Source organism: Drosophila biarmipes, chromosome X (genome assembly GCF_025231255.1).
Source record: "Drosophila biarmipes strain raj3 chromosome X, RU_DBia_V1.1, whole genome shotgun sequence".
Taxonomy (NCBI): domain Eukaryota; kingdom Metazoa; phylum Arthropoda; class Insecta; order Diptera; family Drosophilidae; genus Drosophila; species Drosophila biarmipes.
The window spans coordinates 24671347-24693429 of NC_066611.1; the positions used below are offsets into that span (position 1 = coordinate 24671347).

The following is a 22083-nucleotide window of genomic DNA, read 5'->3' on the forward strand; positions in this document are numbered from 1 at the left end:
GTGAAAAAATATCGTTGCCTTAACATGTATTCATATGAAAAATTCTGGGATTTCCATTCACACGTGTATCCCAAAGCGGAAGTGTTCGGCCAAAAAATTGGCCACAAATCAGCGGACTCAGCTCATAAAAAACGCAAGAAAAATACACAAAAAAAATCAGGGGGTATATGATCTTGATCTTTGGGCAAAGAATAGATATATTTAGATATGTACTTGTAAAATAGATCACACACCTTGAGCCACTCACTCAGCCTCAAAGGCAGCCTCTTTGGCTGCCACACATTTTGTCCGGTGTTGCAGCGATTTTCTCTGCGTATGCTGTGTTGATTTTTCCTTCGATTTTCACTGGCGTTTGGGGGATTTTTCACTTGTCCAAAGTACTTTACCCTGTGGCCGCTGTACATCTGGTTTTTCTATGCACACGCACTGCATATTGCCACTTTTGTCGACTTTCGCTTGGCTTTACTTTGCGTTTGGACTTTCATTTGATTTTTGCGGCAAGCTCACAACACCGCACGTTGTTGTTCTCGCTGCTGTTAGAGGTTGTTGTTGTTTTTTTATTATTTTAATTTATACATTCGGTTTTTATTTTTCGTATTTTCGGAAGTATATATAGAAAGAGAGCACGTTAAAAAAATTTGCAAAAAAAATCGATCGCTTGCGCGCGTGGTTGAGTTAGAAAATAGTGATAATAATAAAAAGAATGGGAGACACAAACAATTTAACGGGGAACCCCGCCAAACGCACGTGTGTGTGTGCGTGCGAGTTCGGCTGCGAGTGTGTGTGTGTGCGTGCGAGTTGGCGTGTGTGCGTGCCAAGCACTAAGTGGGAATACTGCTCCAGCTTCCGTTTCCGCTTTGCACTGCACTTCCGTTCAGCACAGTTCGTTCCGTTCCGTTCCGTTCGGCGCTTCGATCTCGACACGACTCCTCGACTTTTCTTCTTCTGCTTCTGCTTCTGCTTCTGCTTCAGCCTCTGCCGCTGCCGCTGCCGCTACTTCTGCGACTGCGACTGCTTCTGTTTCGGCCTCAGCTCTGCTCCGCCCGCTGCCGCAGTCGATGCTGACCGCGGCAGAGACGCAGGCAGCGAGAGAGTCACAGCGCGCGGAGTTGCAACCTTTGGAGAGTTTCGGTTCTCTCCAAGCTGCCTTGGCTCCAAACTTGCCAATTTTCAAAAATATTTTTTAATTTGTCCGCCCAAAATTTTAAAAAAAATTTTGTATCCCCTTTTTACTGCCTTTTTATTTTAATTTAAAAACTTCAAAAACACTGTGTCTAAAAAATATATTTAAGTTTTAAATAATTATCAAACGGGAATCCTTTTCCTTGAAAATTTTTTCACAAACAATTCGTTCTACCAAAGTTACTGTTTAAAAAAAAATATTTAAGCTAAGCACTTTTTAATCCCGCCTTAAAAAAATTTTGGCTGTGTGTCTTTTTTTTGCCATTATCTTTCTAAATTCTGGTTTCGACAATTTTGGAGTTTTATTTCAGCATGTTGTTATTTCCTGCTTATAAGATTTGTTTTAAAGATCGTAAACACCCTCGATAACAACTATACGTCTTTGCTGACAATAAACTTTTAAATTGTTTTTCAGTTTTCCAAATGCTTTTACCAAACGAAACTTGGTACTTTAAACAAAAAACCCTCAAAATTTAAACACTTTTACGAACCCTAAAGAAAAACCTTAAAAAATGTGTGTTTATAAAAAATGTATATAAAAAACTTGCAAAGGCCACTTGACCGTTCTGCATTGCTTTGGCAATGGAAAAATCACTTTCGCAATCCGTAAGACACCTGCCCAATCCTTAGAAGAAATCGAAAATAACCCAAAAATCTAGTAATCCTACGCGTAGTTTTCCGAATCCCTCGCACACCTTCAACGACACACTCAACCACACACACTGTCTTTCACACACGCGGTGCAATAACGGTGTTTCGGCTGCCAAAAAAGAAAACCGCAGAAAGGGAGTTGTGAAGAATGCGAATGACTGTGAATGTGTGGCAGGTGGAGAATGTGAGAATCTGGGAAGACAAAATCAAAACGCAGACCCGTGAACGTGTGCGAACACGCGGAAAAACAAATGCAAACTGTTTTTGCTGCAGGGAAATTCGGAAAAACGAAATTCCGCTGAAAAGCCGACGGCGCCGCCGACGTCGGCAGCGCAGCCGAAGCGCCGCCCGAAGGAGAGCCGAAGTCTTCGGCAGACAGACAACTGCGGCAAGAACGCATGGGTGTGAGCGGGAGAGCAGGGTGTTCGGCTGTGCCACGAAGGCTCCCGAAGCGTCTTCGTGGCCCGCTGCCGACGTCGCTGCCGCACTCTCTCCTGGGGCCAGAACAGAGCTTTCCGAAGAGAGAGCAAGAGAAAGGGGCGCGCGAGAGAAAGTCGTGCTCCTGCTGCAGCTGTTTGTCTTGTTGTTGTGTTGTGCGTCTGCTGCATTGCCATCAGTAATTGACAAATTGCCTACATTGAAGCGCTAATTTTTTACAAGCCAGAGTAAAACAGAGTGGAGGTGGCTGAAAGGGAAGACTGGGAAGTTTAGAACAAACACTACAACTCAAATTAAGCATTTTCTGTTAAATCAAACTAAGTTAGGGAAGGGTAGGGGGAAATAACAATAGTGGCGAATATTCTTTCAATACAATTCTTGAGCACAAAATACGACATTTGAGGAGTACTATATACTTATAGGCCTTCCGAATTTGATTCTTTACAGTTAACCAGGTTTTCTTTCCTTCCCAAAACAAGTATTTTTTCTATCAGCTTTAGTGCCCTAAGATTATTACCCGTTTAACATTTTTTGAAATCCGTATAATGTGTGAAAACCAAGGAAGGTTAGAGTGCATACGAATTTGCAGAGCCGTTTTACTAGAAGCTCTCCAGCCTTTATTTGCATATTTAGTTGTTTCTCAGCTGTAAATAAGGGCTTACAACTTCGTCTTTCGTTGTTTTTCAAGCACATCACTCCTCGAAGGTCCTGAACTCCTGGGGGTATGCAACAGAAGTTGGAAATTCCGCCTGGCCGCTAACATTCTGCACCTTAACAGTCCGGCCCACTTAACATTTGCCGAGTGACAGGGATCGCTTGCAGCTGCAGCGCTGTTACGGCGGCAGCGCAGCCTACGCCGCCGTCAACGCCGGCAGAAAAAACACGATTCTGTGTCTGTGCAGAAGGCATTCACACCAAAAAGTTTTCGCCGCTTTTCCGTCGCTTTTCGTGCTGCACGTGCTTTTCACGTTTTCCGAGCCGAGCATCCCCTCTGTCTCGCTCTCTCCTCCCCTCGCCTGCCGCTGCACCCTCGCTCTGTCACCCTTTTGCGGGGTTTTTGGCCTAGCCGGTTTTTGCCTTTTTTGCGGTTCACAAAAATATTGCATATTTATATGGGCTCAAATGAGTTTTAAAAAAAAATCGCTTTTATTTTTAAATATCTTAAAAGGTGGTTTATAATGTCCTTAGATAAGTCGAAATCATAGCCTTTTTTAAGTTGCAAATAAAGTCGAAATACGGCGTTTTTTAAACTAAAAATTAAATTAAATTAAAATTATTAAATACGAGTATAATAATAAAATGTTGGAAGCATTTTAAAGCAATAGTTCAGTGGCCCTTTATAAGCGTCTTAGTCGTCAAAAGTATACCCCGCTTGACTATATCTTAACAGCCTCAATTCGATTATTTAATTACATGAGTTACTCAAATTATTTCTTGAACGCCGTCTTATCTTTCTTTTCAGGTTCACTCTGCTACGTGCTATAATTGCTCAAATATGTGAGCAGGCAGCACCGAAAAAAAAGTAAAAAAAATCGGGGTAATTGCCAAAGCAAGTTCGAATTGTTTAAAAAGTGCACCAAAAAATTGGTGAGAGTTTTCCTCCCACACACACACTCTCACGCCTGCACACTCGCAAAAAAACACAAAAGGCAGTTCTCGTTGTTGCTTCTGCTTTATTTAGGTGATGCAATCGAATGCCGCACTTCACACACACAGGACAGCCCTCACACACACTCAGGCACACACACGCACACACTCTCCCAGCAAAGGCAAACACTCTAAAATATTTTGGTTGTTTACTGTTACGCGAAGTTTTCCACTTTTCTTTTTGTGTTGATTTAAGCACGGATTTTCGAGGTGAAAAGCAGCGCGTGTTAATGCACCACTTCCTGTTGGGCTACTGTACCGTTATTATTTTCTGTGGCAAGCCGGCAAAAGAACGGCGCTCTCGCCCTCGCCGCCTCTTGCGCTCTCCGACTGCGACTGCGACTTTGCCGCTCTCAACTCGCTCAGCAGCGCCGCATTTTCGCCGACTTGCAGCCGGAAAACTGCAATGTGCAAAGCTCCGGGCATGCGATTTGAAAATTGTGTCGTCAGCTTGACACAATTTTCCAGAAAATGCGCCTGGAACGGCGGCGCGGGGCTGTGGGCCGTGCCGGCCGAAAACCAGTAACAAAAACGGGAGCACTGACATGTGGACTCTTCGGGGGCGGTCGGGAGGCCGCGGCAGAGCTTTGCAGCGGCGCATTACGGGTTTTTCGGCTTCGGGAACCGGGAACCGGGAGTCGGGAATCGGGACTCGGGACTCGGCGCTCGGCTCTGCCTTTGTTGATGTAGGTCTGGATTTTCAGGACACGTGTCCCCGGTGGTCCTGTGGGTGGCTGGGTGCTCGGTCCTCCTTTCGACTTATCTCAAAATCGTATTATTTATTATGTCCCGTTTTTAGCTGGAACTATGTTAAATATTCCCATTTTTTGACCATTTAAATATTCAAATTTGGCTGGAGGAGTGCGTGAGTGCGCCAGTGGAGTGTGTGTGTGCGTGTGTGTGTGCGCGTGTGTGCGTGTGTGTGTGCGCGTTAGTGTGTGTGTGAGTTCAATAGCATTTTGGGCTGGCAATAAAAAATAAATAACACCAGAAGCTTGCAGCTGCTGCAGTGAGAGAGACATTGCCGCGCTGGGAGAAGGAGAGAGGCGGGAGCAGGATGGGCAGCTTAACAGTCTGTTAACGTTCGGTGAGACTGAGGGAAAAGCTCTTGAAAGCCTGGAAAATTTAGGGAGAGCAGTTCGAATAGCCCTGCAAAGTGATCACCTGCCCTCAGGCGATCTGGAAATGGAAAGCTGAGCACCAAAGATAACTCATCACAGGTTTTCTATAAAAAATAATGCGCTGTATTTTATATTTTTGATAAGAACTGCTTTTATTAACACTAATTTTAGTATGGTTAATTAAGTATATTTTTATCCTTTCAATGGGTATTTTATTTTTGGAACTAGTTGGTTCGTTAAAAGCACTCGAAATTTCAAACTCAATATTGATAAAAAATACACTCCACGAAGTCAACTTTGTTGTGATCCCCGTTGAACGGTACGCCCCAACGATAAGATAGGTATTCGGAAACAATTGTGGCTTACCCTACGTATCGTCAGTCGAGTGATCGAACGCGTTTCCTCCTGAAAAGCATGAGTAAGCGGAATAACATTGGTGTTTGTTCATTATATACATTACAATAAAATAAGTGATTGGGAAATATAATCGGAAGAGGCGGATTTTCGGTGGATTGGGCCTTACTAGTTGGCAACAATGCTAAAGAAAAGTCCTCGAACACCAGATGAATATCGTATTATTCTCAATTTTATTGGCTAGACAAAATTCGAAAGGAAAGCAGAGGCTACCATGGGAAGTTAACAACATCGTTGGGAGAACGGGTTGCGTTTTCAGTGCAATAGGTGGCAGGGGTAAACACCGCCGTACTCCTTCACAGCGATCTCCATGTAGATGGGCTCCGTGTGATCGTTGGTCAGGACCCGCAGGTCTCGATCGCTTAGGCGCATGTACTGCTGGCTGTGTGGCATAAAGTCGAGGCAATTGTGCGACTTGTGAAGCCCCCGGACCTTCATGATCGAGCTCCTGGTGATGTCCAGACGCCGGTTGATCACCGTCATCAGCACATGCACGGGACGCGGCAGATCCATGCTGACCATCCACAGGGCGAGGACATCCTCGTCGTCGAGTCCCTCGAACCGCACCCTCCTACGCCGGCCCTCGAGGGTGCTCAGCCGGTTTCTGCAAATCATCACAAAGAGGGGCAGGTGGTTGTCGAAGTGCTGGTAGGGCTCCGGCAGCTCCAGGTTTCGGGTGGGCATGAATCTGGCGGCTGGCAAGGTGCAGGGCCTGCCCCTAACCCCGCCGTAGACGATGACCGACACGCAGGTGTTCTGGCCAAGGTCAAAGTTCTTGGGACTGAAGATCATCAGCACTCGCTGATCCTCGAAGATCTCGCGCAGCTCAATGCCCGATTCGTCTAGGTGCTGGGACAAAAAGTGCCCCAACAGAGTGGCATTCATCACGGTGGGACACCCACAGTTGTGCGCGGGACACACATACTTCACCGAGTTGCTGAGCACCGGCTTGAAGGCCATCTTGTGGTCCTCAAAGTGCTTTCGGTACGCCCGGTCCGATGTGGCCTGCAGCCAACGCAACTGACCCATTCGCAACTTGATGTCCTGCATTCTCTCAGCCCGGCTCTGCTTGTCGAACTCGCTCACAAAGTACTGGGTCCTGGCCAGCGTTTCATCGGACTTCTTGAAAAGCGGCAAGCCCGCACAGCCTGCGTCCAGTCGATCCAAGGGCTGATACTTCAGCTTATCCGCCTGGCTGTAGAGTCCTCCAAAGCACTGATTTCGATGGTCCAGATGACCCCTACCCAGCTCGGAATTTATCCACACTTCCGTGAAGGTATCGTTGTAGTGCAGGGAAACCAATTGCTCGGTATCATCAGGATCGGGATCTGGTGTGGGATTGGGATCATCGATTGGATCGGCGGGCTTCCTTAAGCACGACTTCGTGGGCTCACTTTTAAGAAGGGCCTTTAGTCGTCTATCGGATTCTTTCACCGAGGAACTCTTCACGGACTCCGGGGTTCTTCTGTCCTTGAGGCCTATTGTATGATTATCGTTCTGGAAGGCCTCACTGCCGCTGCTATGACAATCCTTTAAACTTCTGGGCGGCAATATGGTCTCCAAATCTTTAGATTTTGAGGTTCCATGGATTACGACGTTATGGCAACGACCTGCTCGAAAGTGTTTACCCTCTGACCCACAAGGCAACCATCGGGAACTTAAACACATATTGGATACGTTGACCTTAGTGTTTGTGCCTTTCCTCTTGGACAGGCAAGCTCTCGACGAACAACTGGGTTCGTTCGAGCCCCTAAAATCCATTTCACACGTATTTTTTGGCAGCTCACAGCAATTGGAGATTTTTTGATTTTCTGGTGAAGTACTCTTCTTTTTTCCACTTTGAAAACCACTTCCGGATTGAGGTTTCTTCGGAACTTTGCTTGGTTTTCCCAAAGCTTTGTTTGAACTTTGAGCAGGGAATTTGACACGCCTTCGAGTTTTTATAGGACTATGGTTTCGCGATTGATCCGAGAGTTGAACGGAATCTTGGGATGGTAAATGAACAACTGTATTTTTCGGTGGTGAAAAGGAGCTACGAGCTGATCTAAAATATGAAACGGGAAAGTGGGCTAGAGTTTGGGAAGAACTTCTTTTTGGCGATTCTTTGCTGAGGTTCGCATGGGGAAACTTTCCTAGAAACCGACTCCGGAACTTGGGCGAATACGGGGCTAGCTCTGCAGTTGAAAGCCGGTTGAAATGTGTATCGCCCAAAAAATCATCCTTTCCCGATTCCAAATGTTCACTTTCATTTCGAATGTTCTCAATTGCCTTCGGGGTTGGAGGAGAATCATATGTCTCTGGGTTTTTGGCTGGCTCCTCCACTTCCAGGCCACTTCGAAAACCACCCAGGATTCTCCCTTTCGGTTCTTTTGCCTTCTGACACTCCATAGAGAACAGTTCCAGGGGAGTTAGGGGAATCCCCAGGCACTCGAAGTGAAAACTGCGCCGGAATAAATCCACAAAGCCAATACTCGGTCCAGTGCCATCCTCTGAAGACGGCGAGATATCGTCTTCGATCACTGGACCCTTGGGAATCTCGCCACCAACCTCTCGTTTTTGCTCAACCTGGACTGGGACAGGCGGTGGAGGACTGAGATGAACCTGGATTTGATGGACCAATCTCAAGTAGCCGTTGGCCAGGTTACCCAGCACACCTTTTACTAAGACAAATATTAAGAAAGTTGTCTATTACCTGTCAAGAAAACATACTCTGTGGGGGCTTGGCCACGGACTCAAAGTCCTCATCAACCTCCTCCTCCTGGGCGTCGGGGTCCTTCTTCAATGGGCAGTCTCGATTTCCCTGACGATGACTCCTTTTATTTTCGATGCTCGGCTCTGCCTGACATGCTGTCGCTAGCTCCGAATAGCAAAACTTCTTACCCATTTCCTTCTAAGTAATTTGTTTATTTTTTGAAACTTGAAATTTGACCGAATTTCCGTACAGATCAAACAAGAACTGCCAGCCATCTGATTGATTAAAACAAGGTTATGCGACGAACAATTTTCCTATAGGCTAAGATTTAAAGAACTGATCCTCAACAAGGCGAATATGCTGATTGGGTTCCCCGAACAGCACCTTCAATTCCCCGAATCCCAGAAAAGCGATTGGCCTCTACTCTGGACAATAATGTGTTTGTGCTTTTCCTGGTAGCTGGCCTTTCTTAATGAATCACTCATCCGGCGAAGATTAAGACCCACACGCCGACGTTGCCGAGCCGTCAAGCTTTACGGCAGTCGAGGGTCTCGAGAGGGTCTCTCGACTTATCATACAACAAGGGAACAGGTGTTCCAAAAAGAGCCGATAGCCGCTTTATTGTGCCGGCCAGCTGAGCCAGCTGCCAATTCACCCCACGATAAGCCCAAGATACAGGCTCAGGTGGCTGAGCAGGTGCGGGGCCCATTAAAATTAGTAAAGATAATAATGTGCAAGAAGTGTCTGATGTAAGGGTTATTGTGCATTTTGCCGTTGACTTACTAGGATATTTCAAAACAATAAAGGCAGCAAAGTGTTCTTGAAACAGGAATCTAAAATTACGTATCGGGTTCCTATTGTGTAGGTCTAAGCTATAAAAACATCGAAGTAGCTTTAAAACGGCCTGCAAATACATCTAATGATATAAGTTACTGAATGATGTTTTTGTTTTAACTACAATTTATAATGTAACGAATGTGGTATATGCCAATAAAGGTGGCAAAGTGTCTTTAACAGTGGTCTGCAACTACATGTTATAAAATATTACCTATTAGTTCGTCGTTTAGACTGTTTCGAAAACTTTGAGTAAGTATATCTTTATCTCCATCGCAATGCTTATGCCCCATTAGGTTTTTATTTGAAAGCTAACACCTGATTATAGTAATAATAACATTGGTTCTGGGCATCCTGTGCTCAAACCATTCATCGCCGAAATCGACCTTTAATATCTAATCGTTTTGCGACCACCTGTCGCTATGTGAGGCGCGCACTAATCCGCGTGAAGATAAGACCTCTTGCACACCCATTAGGTCTGCTCGAACACGAAATCCCAGGGAATTCAGAAGCCCATCGCCTGTGGGCGATAAGGGCGGGCGCAATAAGACCGAAAGAAACCCAAAACGCGGGCAAATCTAATCGCAGGTCGGGCACTCCAGCCGGTTTCCGATACAGCCTGCGCCAGCATTTAACGCGTTAATGGTCGGTGGATGGCGTTGGGTTTGCTTCAGTTAGTAGCGTGCTGCCGGCGCGAACTGTTTTCACTCTCTATAGGAAGGAGAGTTCTCCAGAACGACTGTATTTTTTCGTAATTCTTTTCTGTGTGGTGCTGCAATGAAGGTGTTGTTGGCCTTTCTGTGGCTACTTGCCGGCGCTTGGTCGCAGAGTGAAGAGTTGGGGTGCATTTGGTATGGCCAGAGCCACATGATAGGTGCCCACTGGCAGAATCTGGCGGACACGAGACCCGCGAGACCGCTGAACAGTCCCTCTGCGGAGGCTATTTTCGCCAGAAGGTGTCCCCTGCTCTACAAGGAGTACAAGGGCGAGAGTGGAGAGGACGAGCTGAGCCTGTGCTGCGACGCGGCGCAAGTCGAGACCATGGACGCAGGACTTTCTCAGGCGGACGGGGTCTTCTCCAGGTGTCCCACCTGCACGAGGAACATGGCCGCGACCGTCTGCGCCATGACCTGTGCCCAGAACCACACTCTCTTCCTCACCGGCTACAATGACACGAACTCGGATGGCGTGCTCTATGTGAAGTACATCGATTACAGGATATCGGATGATACAGTCTCGAGGATCTACGACAGCTGCGATGGCATAACGCACACGCAGACAGGACGGCCGGCCATGGACTTGGGCTGCGGAGCCTACAATGCCAAGACCTGCAACTACCGGCGGTGGTACGAGTTCATGGGCGATGCCAGCGGCGACTACGTGCCCTTCCAGATCAACTACAAGTGGTCGGATGACGCCGAGGAGGGCTCCCAGGAGATCTACCTGGAGCTCAGTCCCCTGAAGTGTGGCCAGAGTTACGAGGACAGCTATGCATGTGCCTGCATCGATTGCGAGGAGTCCTGCCCCTTGACCGATGCTCCGACGGGTCCCGAGGAGCTGTGGAAGATCGCCGGCCTGTACGGGGTCACCTTTATTCTGGCTTTGCTGATCGCCATTGTGGTCTCTGTCCTGATCCTCTGGGGTGCCATTGGCAAGAGCTCGGCGCCCAGTGTCTGCATGCCGACGCTCTTCGGGGAGTTCTTCTACCACGGCTTTCGCATCTGGGGCACCTTCTGTGCCAAGCACCCCGTCTTGGTGCTGGCCCTCTGCTCCTGGGCCATCGCCGGTCTCTCCTATGGCATCCGCTACATGACCATTACCACGGATCCCGTCGAGCTGTGGGCCGGCGAGGAGAGTCAGACGAGAATCGAGAAGGACTACTTCGATCAGCACTTCGGGCCCTTCTACCGCACCAATCAGATGTTTATCAAGGCCGTCAATCAGACCTATGTAAGAGAGCATATCGAGAGTTTCTTTTGGAACACATTTTTCTTCTACATATATATCGTTAAGTTGTTGGGCAAAATTAAATGGAATGCCATTCTTATAGGAATTACGTACAAGCTCAATAAGGTCTGACATTCCTTATTCTGACCCCACTTTACAACAAAGAGGAAGTAGCATTTTTCGAACGATAAATACGGTTATGGGCAGCTTACAACCAGTGCTATAGATCCCAAAAACCTTTTTAGTCGTAATTTGGTCAAATCGAAACGCACAACAAAAAGACCAACTGTTATGAGCAACTATCAACAAGGGCAATCGATTTCCATCACTTTTTGGAAAATTTATTTTTTGACCGAATTTTTAATTTTTTGCTAGGATTATATCATAATTTTTTTTTTCGAAAATATTTTCAAAAATTTTGGTTTTTAAATTTAAGTCTCAATCGATTCGGAATTTAATTACGAGCTCAACGAGGTATTACATTCCCTATTCTGACCTCACTTCGCAATTTATCGACCAAAATACTTGTAGTTTTTACATAAAAATGGGGAGTCGAATATTTTGAACGAAAAATACGTTCTCTTTACTCGTTTTTAGTCGTAATTTGGTCAAATCGAAACGCACAACAAAAAGACCAACTGTTATGAGCAGCTATCAACCAGGGCAATCAATTTCCATCACTTCTTGGAAAATTTATTTTTTGACCAAATTTTTCATTTTTTGTAACAATTTTTTTTTCGAAAATATTTTCAAAAATTTTAGTTCTTGGAGTTAAAGGCCAATTGATTAGGATTTCAATTACGAGCTCAACGAAGTATTACATTCCTTGTTCAGACCTCATTTCACAATTTGTAGACCAAAATACTGATATTTTTTGGGCAAGAATACACCCAGAAAACAAGAATGGAAGTTAACAACGATATAATTTTTTCATATTATTTTCCCACCAATTTCCCGATAGTTCCTATGTCAGCTATATGATTTTGATAAAATGTAATTCGAAATTCAAAACCAATTAAAAAATGTTATTTCCAAGCATAGGAGGTTATATGTTAAAAACACCAAAGATATCTTTTTTTTTAATCTTTTCCCCGATAGTTCCAATGGGAGCTCTAGGATAAAGCTGTACCATCCGACTGGTTCCGACTTATGTATATAAGTAATACCTGCAATAATTATATTTCTGTCTTCCAAAGCTTAGAGCGAAATGTTCTCAAGCTGACCCCATTTGTTCGGAAACCAACATCACAGTTTCGTTCTAATTTTATAAACGACCGTTCATGAACTGTCAACAAACGGCCTACGCACTTTTTGACCCCGTTTGGTCTTGATTTTTGAACGTTTCGAACGGATTTTTTTCTGGGTGTAGGGACTCTCATTTTTGGAAAAAAATACGTTTTCGTCGTAATTCGGTCAAATCGAAACGAACAACAAGAAGACCGAGTGAAATGAGCAGCTATCGACCAGAATTAAGTTTTTAAATTTAAATGCCATTTGATTAGAAAGGTCTGACACTTTCGCAAATTTTCGATAAAAAACTTGGCGTAAAAGTCACTTTGGGTCACTTTTCTAAGCAATACATTTTTTCGTACAGTTTACTCACGATGCGCCCAGCGGTGTGCTGAACTTTGGACCTGCTTTTGAGTACAACTTCCTGAAGGAAGTCTTCGAGCTGCAGGAGTCCATTATGAAATTGGGCATGGAGGATAACGAGGGCCTTGATAAGATATGCTATGCCCCCGTTCAAATGGTCGGCGAAACGCCAACGATCAACAACTGCGTTATCCAGTCGATCTATGGGTATTTCCAGCACGATATGGATAAGTTTGAGAACTCCTATATCGATAGCAACAACTACACCATCAACTATCTCAATCAACTGGAAGATTGTCTTCGGTGAGCAATATATGTTTGAATAATGGTTATACCTAACAATATAAACTATTTCCGTAGCGTCCCCATGATGGAGGATTGCTTTGGAACGTATGGTGGACCCATTGAGCCTGGCATCTCCGTAGGTGGCATGCCCAAGGTCGCGGTGGGTGAGGATCCTGACTACATGCTGGCCACAGGAGTCGTGATCACATTTCTGGGACGCAACCAGGTCGACGAGACCAAACTGGAGCCCAATATGAAGTGGGAGAAGCTGTTCGTGGACTTTTTGCGGGACTACAAGAGCGATCGATTAGACATAGCCTACATGGCCGAAAGGTCCATCCAGGATGCGATAGTAGAGTTGTCCGAGGGCGAAGTGAGCACAGTGGTCATCAGCTATGTGGTGATGTTCGTTTACGTGGCCATAGCTCTGGGTCACATTCGCAGCTGTCGGGGCTTCCTCCGGGAATCTCGAATAATGCTCGCCATTGGCGGTATCGTTATTGTTCTGGCCTCGGTGACCTGCAGTCTGGGATTTTGGGGTTACCTAGATGTGACGACCACAATGCTGGCCATCGAAGTGATACCGTTTTTGGTGCTTGCCGTGGGCGTGGATAATATCTTCATAATGGTCCATACCTATCAAAGATTGGATCACTCGAAATTTAAGACTACGCACGAGGCAATAGGAGAGGCCATTGGCCAAGTGGGTCCTTCCATCCTTCAGACGGCGGGCAGTGAGATGGCCTGCTTTGCCATTGGATGTATATCCGACATGCCGGCTGTGAAGACCTTTGCAATGTACGCCGCCATTGCCATACTCCTGGACTTCCTGCTCCAGATCACAGCTTTTGTCGCATTAATGGCTATAGACGAGAGGCGCTATTTGGATGGAAGACTGGACATGCTGTGCTGTGTGAGGAGCGGGGGAAAGAGGATCAAAAGAGATGAGGAGGCCGGAGGCGTAGAAGGCAGACCCAAGGAGGTCGGTATGCTGGAGACCTTGTTCAAGAATTTTTATTCGCGGTTCCTGTTGTCCAAGTAAGTCAAATTATGTTCGTGAGCATAGGCTCCAAGAAAAAATGATCTAAACATTAATTTACAAGGCGCCGCATTTATGTACTACCCACTTCTGTTGTGCAATTATTTTTTATTTTGTTTGTAAAAAAAATTCCAATCAAAAAATAATTATTTTGATGGAAGATTATAAGAAAAGTAGAATCTACTACCAGTCGCCTTTACATACTACCCGCTTTAATTCCAATTTCAGACCCGTTAAAGTAGCCGTGTTGCTGATCTTCACCGTGATCACCTGTCTCTCCCTGATGGTGACTCCCTCCATTGAAAAGGGCCTCGATCAGGAGATGTCTATGCCGAAGAACTCCCATGTGGTGAAGTACTTCCGCTACATGGTCGACCTGCTGGCAATGGGAGCTCCGGTCTACTGGGTTCTTAAGCCCGGACTCAATTACTCGGAGCCGCTGCAGCAGAACCTCATCTGTGGTGGTGTCGAGTGCAACAATAACTCACTGTCCGTCCAGCTCTACACACAATCCCGATACCCGGAAATCACGGCCCTGGCCCGGCCCGCAACCTCCTGGCTGGACGACTATATCGATTGGCTGGCCATCAACGACTGCTGCAAATATAACGTCACCACTGGTGGATTCTGTTCTAGCAGTAAGTAAACTTTTTGAAATTGCGAAGTATTTTTTTATTTGCTTGTATCTTAAAACTTGCAATATTGTACCTAATACTTTACTTTGCAACCCACATTTTTAATACTTTTGTAGACTCCAAGAGCGAGGATTGCCTACCCTGTGAACGTAGGTTTACTGAAAATGGACTAAGACCTGATGCCGAGACTTTTAACAAGTACATACCGTACTTCCTGTTCGATCTGCCAGACGCTGAGTGCGCCAAGGCCGGAAGAGCCTCCTATGCCGATGTGAGTAGAGTTTAAACTGAAAAACCACATACGAAATATATGCAACTTAACGAACTAAATCTGAAAACGGATAAATTTATGATACGCAACTTTAAAGTAATATATTATTTTACAGTGATATAAATTAAATCCAAAAAAATATTTAATGTTCTTTCAGGCCGTTATCTACACCATCGACGATGAGGGAATGTCTACTGTGCTGGACACCTACTTCATGCAGTACTCCACCACATCGACCACCTCGGAAGAATTCTACTCGCAGCTGCGGGAAGTGCGAAGAATTGCCGGGGAGATAAATTCGATGTTCGAGGAGAATGGCGTGGATGCGGAGATTTTCGCATACTGTGTCTTCTACATTTATTACGAGCAATATCTGACAATCTGGGAGGACGCCATGTTTTCGCTCGGCATGTCCTTGGTGGCCATATTCCTGGTCACCCTATTGATAACCGGATTGGACATTACCTCCACACTCATAGTACTCTTCATGGTCATCTGCATATTGATCAATATGCTGGGAATGATGTGGGCGTGGAGCATCAATCTGAATGCCATATCCCTGGTTAATCTGGTGGTTTGCGTGGGCATTGGAGTGGAGTTCGTGGCCCACATTGTGAGGTCCTTCAAGCGGGCGGAGGGCACTGCCCAGGAGCGGGCTCGTCACTCCCTGAACGTGACCGGAAGCAGTGTCCTTTCGGGCATAACACTCACCAAGTTCGCCGGCATCATTGTCCTGGGCTTCTCCAACTCGCAGATCTTCCAGGTCTTCTACTTCCGAATGTATCTGGGCATTGTCCTCATCGGAGCAGCTCACGGCCTGATCCTGCTGCCCGTGCTCCTCAGTCTCCTGGGACCGCTAAGCAAAATGGACAGGAGCTCAAGTACCGAACCGATCACACCCACCATCTCCACCAACTAATCGGGATCATAATCCATATCCTCTAAAAAAAGTGTAATATATCCTAGTCTGTAGAGTGTGCCTGCTTGTGTGTTTGCCTGAAATCCTGTGTGTGCCTGACTAAAACAGTCTGAATTTTGCCATCGACCATGAGCGTTCTATGTCAATGGTCGAACAAAATCGACAAGGACAACTAAAACTTGAATAAACTAATTTATGCTAACCTAAAAAATGTTGCATTCATTTTTAAATTTAAGATAACTTAAGTTGGAAAGAATTGCGGCTGATAAAAGGATAAAGTTAATCCTTTTATTTAAGGTTTGCAATTTTTAATTTTCTTTAATAAGTGTAAATATTTTTCAAAAGTCAAATAAGTTATAGTTATTTTAGGGATTTCAAGCTCGCATTTTAGAGTGACATCATCATTGTCATCAGCTCTGATCACTTATGTCATCACTTAGTTGAAAAGGAAAATATAATAAACTCCGGTCGTATTTATAATTGGCTTCTATTTTGTACAGAAAATAATCTGTACTTTATTGTATAAATATATGGTAAACCTATATGTACAGTGGGTCGCGCATTAAGGCTAGGCCATTTTCGGTGCCCCCTCGTGGAGCCCAGAGTTTTATGGCATGCTCCGCCTCCGCGCTGGCCAGCACCGGCAGCCATGGATGTGCCTCCAGCTCATGGATCCAGCTGAACGGCCTGGCATTCGTATTCTTGATCAACGCCTCAGTGTTTCGATCCCAGAACAAAATATGCGCGCCGTAGTTTGTGCTCAGTATAAACTCGGACTTGGGTCCGAAGAACATGGCTGCACCAGCGGGATTGTTGCTATGTGGGAAAAGAGAAGGTAAACGATAGAGGTCACCCAATAATTGTGTGATGTAACGCAGACATACTAGCGACCCCTGTACTTGTGCAGATAGCCGGCACTCCAGTCGCGGGTGCTAAACAAGTAGATGTCGTCATGGGTGTAAGAGACCAGGATCTCACTCCCACTGTGGTTATAAGCGACGGACTTCATCCATGAGCATTCCAATGAGACCTGTAAGGGAAATTTTAGTAGGTTACATAGTAACAATAAAATATAAGATAAAGATTAAGTTTAAGCTTTTGGCAACAGTGTACAAAAAACAAATATGATAATGATTCAGTGTAATAACTATATTATAAAAAGACTTCATAAAAACCCTTCATAAGCTATCAACTCTGGCATAACATCGTATCCAATTAACGCATGGAAAAATACCTAAATATATGGGGTTTACTAAGCTTTCTTAAACACTTACGTGCTCCGCAGTGAACGGGCTCTTCTGCGCCAGGGGCGTCGATGGGTTCCGCTTGTCGTAGACCCTCAGTACCTCGTCCGATCCGCCCAAGCAGATTTCCGGAGCGTAGGGGTGATGGGCGACGCTGAATATCCGCTGGGGGCAGCTCAGCAGAGTGTTGCCCACGTGGGTGCGGAAGTCGAAGTGTTTCAGTTGCGAGCCGCAGCTCATCACCTCGCAGCGACTTTGGGGCACCACGATGAGCTGGTTAACGTGCTCGTGGCTGTACAAGAGCTCGTGCAGGACAGTTCCCCCCGAGGGCGGGATCAGGGACCGGTGCACCTGGCCGCCATCGTTGGCGCTCACGATGTCCAGGCCGCCGGTGCTGTCCAGGAACCTGACCCTCTTGACACCCCCGTAGCGGCTGGGAGAGAAGCGGCACAGGGCCTTCTGGTTGACCCAGTCCCAGACGACAAGGTTGCCAAGCTGGTAGCCGGAGCACAGCAGGTCGCCCGCCCGGTTGAAGCTCAGGCACCTGCCCCTCTTGCCGCGGCGGAACAGCTCCGTCAACTGTTCCACGGCCTGGCGGGATCCGTAAAACGCCTGGTTAAAGCCCTCTGCCGACGTGTGGGCTCCGCGCCACCCGATCCTGTTGGTTAGGTTCAGCTCCCTGTGGTACAACTCGCGGCTTATGTTCCAAGAATATGTTGTCTTCTTTGTCTGGGCCTGCAGGTTCGAGAATATTAGTGCGGATTAATAAAGCTAAGCCTTTAAAGCAATAAAGACAGTCTAATTGACACAAATTTCGTTTCCCTTTGAATTTTTTAAACGTGAGTTCTTCAGAACATGAGAATACGATTTCCTGATTCCTGTAGATAACTAATAAAGCAACATCACAATAACTATTTTTTTGGTGTAAGGAAACTATTAATGCTTGAATTCAACATTTAACAACATACAAAGACGTTACACTAATGAACAGTGGTAAGGATGTTTCATCCGCATTAAGCAAAGGGGCCTTAGACCCCTCTGAAAAATAAATGCTGAGTGATAGTAATGAGTAAAAATTTGAAGGCCTGGTGCTTCATTTTGGGGTCTTTCATTATTTTAGCTGCTGAAGATTGCTACACCACTCACCGAGGGGGTCGTATTACCACTCATGGCCTCGGGCTCGCCATCCTCTCTGATTTCTCCCATAGTTTGTTCCATATTCACTTCTTTCTTTGTGACTTCGACTTGTCTCCGAAAATAATAAATTTAGAAAAGGGCAAGTGACAGCTCGAGCAGGGGCCACTAGTGAAACCGTTCAAAGGCAAACTAAAAAAGTCAAGAATTAGTAAAGAACATGGGAAAGGAGTTGTCACCTTCTGATTTAGTATTGCCAGAGAATCCGCGGAGAGTACTTGGTTACTTCTGGTCCCGTGGTCAATTTAGTGTATTTGGTACAACCACCAGTTTTCTGCATTCACCATTAATGCCCATAGGTGTAGAGGACCATGCAGCATTCCATGTTTTATTTATTTATTTTATTTATATTTCAACTTACGATTGAAGCATCACAGGAGATAGTAACTCAGCGGCCGCCGTGATTAAAAAAGATAATTTTTCTTTTCGCTTTTAAGCTATGCACTCGCCACGAGACAATTGTCGGCGGGAGGTTGAGCCCTTTGCCTTTCGCCCATTGTTTATCGTCGTCGCACCTTTGCTTTTTATGGCTTAAAGCGACCAACTGCCGCGTGCGGCGTTAAAACAATAAACAGAAAGTCGCACAAACCAACGATTTCCCGGGCCCACGGCTTATGGCCATCCCCTGTTTATCCTCTCTCCTTGGTATCACGGTCTCTGGCCTCTCGGTATACACAAAACGTCTTACGCCTTTTGGGCACAACTTTGGCTCAGGTTTTTTAATGGTATTTCGAGGCCCTTGCGACAAGGCCTGAATGCCCTAACCCAGTGAACTAATGAATGCCGAGTATTTCGGATGAGATAAAATATTATTATAATATCCAGATAAAATATTATTATCTTCAATTCTTAAAGTAGAGCTGTGATTTTATAATTTTACCTTTGATTTATTAATTAAAATTATTATTAAAATATACATTTTGCTAATCCTAGCATGTTTTATGGCAATCCATAGTTTTCTAAATATTTATTTTTGTATAGGAAATGTAATTTTAAAATATAACTAAGGGTTTAAATAAAGTCGAAATTTTTAGAATTTTTGTCAAATCTATTTATTTTCTACTTCCAGGAGGTCGTGGGGTCTCGGAGTGGGCGAAAGGGGTAAGTTTCCTGATGACGGCTTCCTTGGTTTTAACTGCTCTCGCCGCCTGCTGGCCAAGTCGAGTGTTCTGCGGCTTATGGAAGCCAGACACACACAGAGAAAAGCTGGAAGAAAAGCGTTTAACCCTCAAAATGAGTCGAGTGTTTTTAATTAAAATTAATAAAGTTTAGAGTGGTTTTTCCGCATGCACCGTGGTCAGTAAAACCGAGCAATTTTGGGGAGGACTGCCCGGCTCTTTCCGCTCCACCCGCCTCAGCAGCTTTCCCACTTTTCTCCCCCAATCATAATCACCTAATGAGAAATGTGTGCGCTTTAAGATTCATGCCTCATCGAGTCGCCGGCACTTCAAAAGGCCGACAATTGAAAGGCATAATTATAAATGTATCAACTAATGCATATGGCAAAATCAATTAGCAATAACCAGCACAGCCACATCAACAGATGAAGTGCAAATTGAGTTGTCCGCATACGTATACGTGTTTGCTCTCGACTTTACGTATATTTCCGTGACTGTACGTGTGCGTGTGCGGGTCACAATGTTTTTCATCCTCTACTTAATTGCCATTCAAAGTGCTTTAACAATGCCAAGTGCTAATGCCAAAAATGAACCCAATGAGCTGGAACATCTCGGCCAGAAAATCCGGAGAATAAACACGTGAATGGCGCCCATCGAATGGCCAAATAATCTTTGGGTATTTTTAGATTTTAGAGGCGAAAAGCAGGACAAGTGCGGCTGAGTTCGTAAATTCCGTATTTTAAGTGTGTTCCGCAATGCGAGGAGTTTCTGATTTCTAAATGGAAAATATGGCCAATAAATTATGGGAACTGAATGATCGGGGTTATTTCTCAGTCACTATTAAATAAATGATTTAAAGGAGGTCCTGCTATTCGAGTCCTAAAAGTATGTGTACTATAAATAGAAATAAAATATTTTTGTATAAGCCGTATTTGTTTTAAGTATATCAAAACTAAGTCAAGCCTTTTATTCTTCTGAATACAAAAAACAAGAAAGGAAGTTAACTTCGGCAAGCCGAAGTTTATATACCCTTGCAGTTATAGGAAATAATCAATATTGGTAACACCATTTTAAATTTTTAAGAATTCAGTGATATTGAAAAAAACAATTCCTTATTTCTTTGATCGTTTCTTTGACTGCTGTATGTTAGACTCGGCCGCTTTTTATTAAAGTTAATTCGAAAGTCTTACAAATATAAAATATATTATTGATCAAGAATACATAAACATTATGGGGTCGGAAACGTCCCATTCAGTGCGTTGCAAACTTCTGACTTAAATCATTATACCCTCTGAAGGGTATAAACATATTTGGTTAAACAATACATGTATTTGAATAAATATTCCTTTAATTTTGATGAACACAAATTATTTGTTTGCTTAAGTTTGCAAATTTATTATGTATTGTATTATTTAAATGCCATAATGGATATGAAAGCAGTAGGTTTATCACTCTTTCTAACATATGTCATACAGGGCCATGTTTCCATTTTCGAATTTTTCAGTGGCATCCACTTGGCCGAGCCGGAATCATTTAACACCAGTTATGATCGCCCTCGAGCACTTGAGGCCGAAAAGAAAAACGAAATAGCGCACATAAACAGCATGAACAAATGAATAATCCATTAGGAGCATCTTTGCCGACTCACATAAATCATCCGCCGTGTGAGCAGACAACACATTTCGCACTGAAATTGAGGCGCATCAACGAATTAATGTGGCAAGTGTGGCAATAAAAATTTAAATTAATTGATTTCGCGCAGGCCGCGCGGCAATAGCCCCGAAAAATGCAAAAGCGAAACAGAACAGAGCAGGGCAGGTCTGCGCTATTTTCGCACGATTTGTGGCCTATTTAGGCGGCTGCCATAGGTCAAAAGGCCAAAAGGCTGAACAGGACTCCTAGCCAGGTCATAACTCACGGCTGCCGACGAGGAGGGCATTAAAATAAAATTTGCCCATATTTATTAATCGGTTATTGGATGCGCCGAAAGGCCGGAAAGCGTATTTATCTGTATCTCCGCATCTGTATCTGCAATCTGGCCATAAAGGCGGCGGCCAAACAAAAACCCGATTTCCAAAAGGGAAACTCACTTGGCTGCCCTTGGGGATTGCCTTTCGTTTTCAATACTTTTTCCGTGGCACTTTGAATAATGCGTTTTTTAATTAGTTGGGGAATTTCGGGACTCGTTCGAGAGTGAAACGGAAATTGGCATGAGATAAGTGGGGCGGTGGTTTTTACATTAATGAAATTACATTACACCCTGTTAAAGCAAAGGCCCTCAACGGCTTCTATAAAAATACATAAAAATATAATCGGTAAAATCGTTATCTCAAATTTATGAAAGAGATCTTTAAAATAAATACTAAACACTAGATTTATATCTTGCCCAATTCCATTTCCTGACTCCCACTTGAGTTTTTTGAAATCTTGTCGACCTTCAAATTCATTTTGGTTAGAACTTTTCAACTATTTTCTAATTAGCAGTTGAATGAGCTTTGTATTATACGTTTGTGCAATTCAATGCACATCTTTACTTTTTCCGGGCTTAATTAATGCAATCAACCAAAGGGGCAAAGTCAGTTGTAGCATTAGGGTCAAATGACAGGGCCTAAGCCGGACTAAGCCTGAGTTTCTGGCCGGGATTGCCATGCTGCAGCCGTCTAAAATTGGGTTTTAATACAAATTAATTACGAAAGAGGAAATTCAATTTTTAGGAGTTCACAATCTGCCAAAACCAAACGCGAAAAAAGTTAATTAAAGCGGAGCGAGAGCGCATGCACACACACGGCCACATTTTCAATGATGGAGATGGAATATTTAATTTATTCATTCGCTGACATAAGCCCGGGTCCGGCTTTT

At 44.6% G+C, this 22083-nt stretch overlaps 4 protein-coding genes across 6 annotated transcripts in view; 1 reads left to right on the top strand and 3 right to left on the bottom strand.

Annotated features, from left to right (window-relative positions):
• LOC108027540 (innexin shaking-B) overlaps positions 1 to 4163 on the bottom strand; it is a 153982-nt gene extending 149819 nt beyond the window's left edge. The window contains exons 1-2 of one of the 3 annotated variants that reach the window (XM_050890639.1): positions 4072 to 4163; positions 234 to 533 (exon numbers count right to left, since the gene is read on the bottom strand). The gene's annotated coding sequence lies outside the window, so the exon portion shown is untranslated. Of the gene's footprint in view, positions 1 to 233; positions 921 to 2052; positions 2084 to 4071 lie in introns of those variants that run through there. The other 2 variants (XM_050890640.1, XM_050890642.1) reach the window with 2 other exon arrangements.
• A 1433-nt stretch (positions 4164 to 5596) lies between these two features.
• LOC108027492 (uncharacterized) lies at positions 5597 to 8408 on the bottom strand. The gene is made up of 2 exons (XM_017098936.3): positions 8163 to 8408; positions 5597 to 8113 (listed from the first exon to the last, which is right to left on the bottom strand). The coding sequence occupies exons 1-2, from the start codon at positions 8335 to 8337 to the stop codon at positions 5709 to 5711; spliced, it is 2580 nt and encodes an 859-aa protein (XP_016954425.1). The 5' UTR covers positions 8338 to 8408; the 3' UTR covers positions 5597 to 5708.
• A 1263-nt stretch (positions 8409 to 9671) lies between these two features.
• Positions 9672 to 15879, top strand: LOC108027605 (NPC intracellular cholesterol transporter 1 homolog 1b). The gene is made up of 6 exons (XM_017099125.2): positions 9672 to 10929; positions 12521 to 12822; positions 12880 to 13842; positions 14072 to 14481; positions 14595 to 14749; positions 14907 to 15879. The coding sequence occupies exons 1-6, from the start codon at positions 9757 to 9759 to the stop codon at positions 15666 to 15668; spliced, it is 3765 nt and encodes a 1254-aa protein (XP_016954614.1). The 5' UTR covers positions 9672 to 9756; the 3' UTR covers positions 15669 to 15879.
• Positions 15880 to 16139: 260 nt separating this feature from the next.
• LOC108027515 (DDB1- and CUL4-associated factor 8-like) lies at positions 16140 to 18218 on the bottom strand. Its single transcript, XM_017098958.3, has 4 exons — positions 18059 to 18218; positions 16943 to 17647; positions 16553 to 16698; positions 16140 to 16484 (listed from the first exon to the last, which is right to left on the bottom strand). Exons 1-4 carry the CDS (start codon positions 18128 to 18130, stop codon positions 16208 to 16210), a joined length of 1200 nt encoding a protein of 399 aa, XP_016954447.1. The 5' UTR covers positions 18131 to 18218; the 3' UTR covers positions 16140 to 16207.
• Positions 18219 to 22083: the final 3865 nt, after the last annotated feature.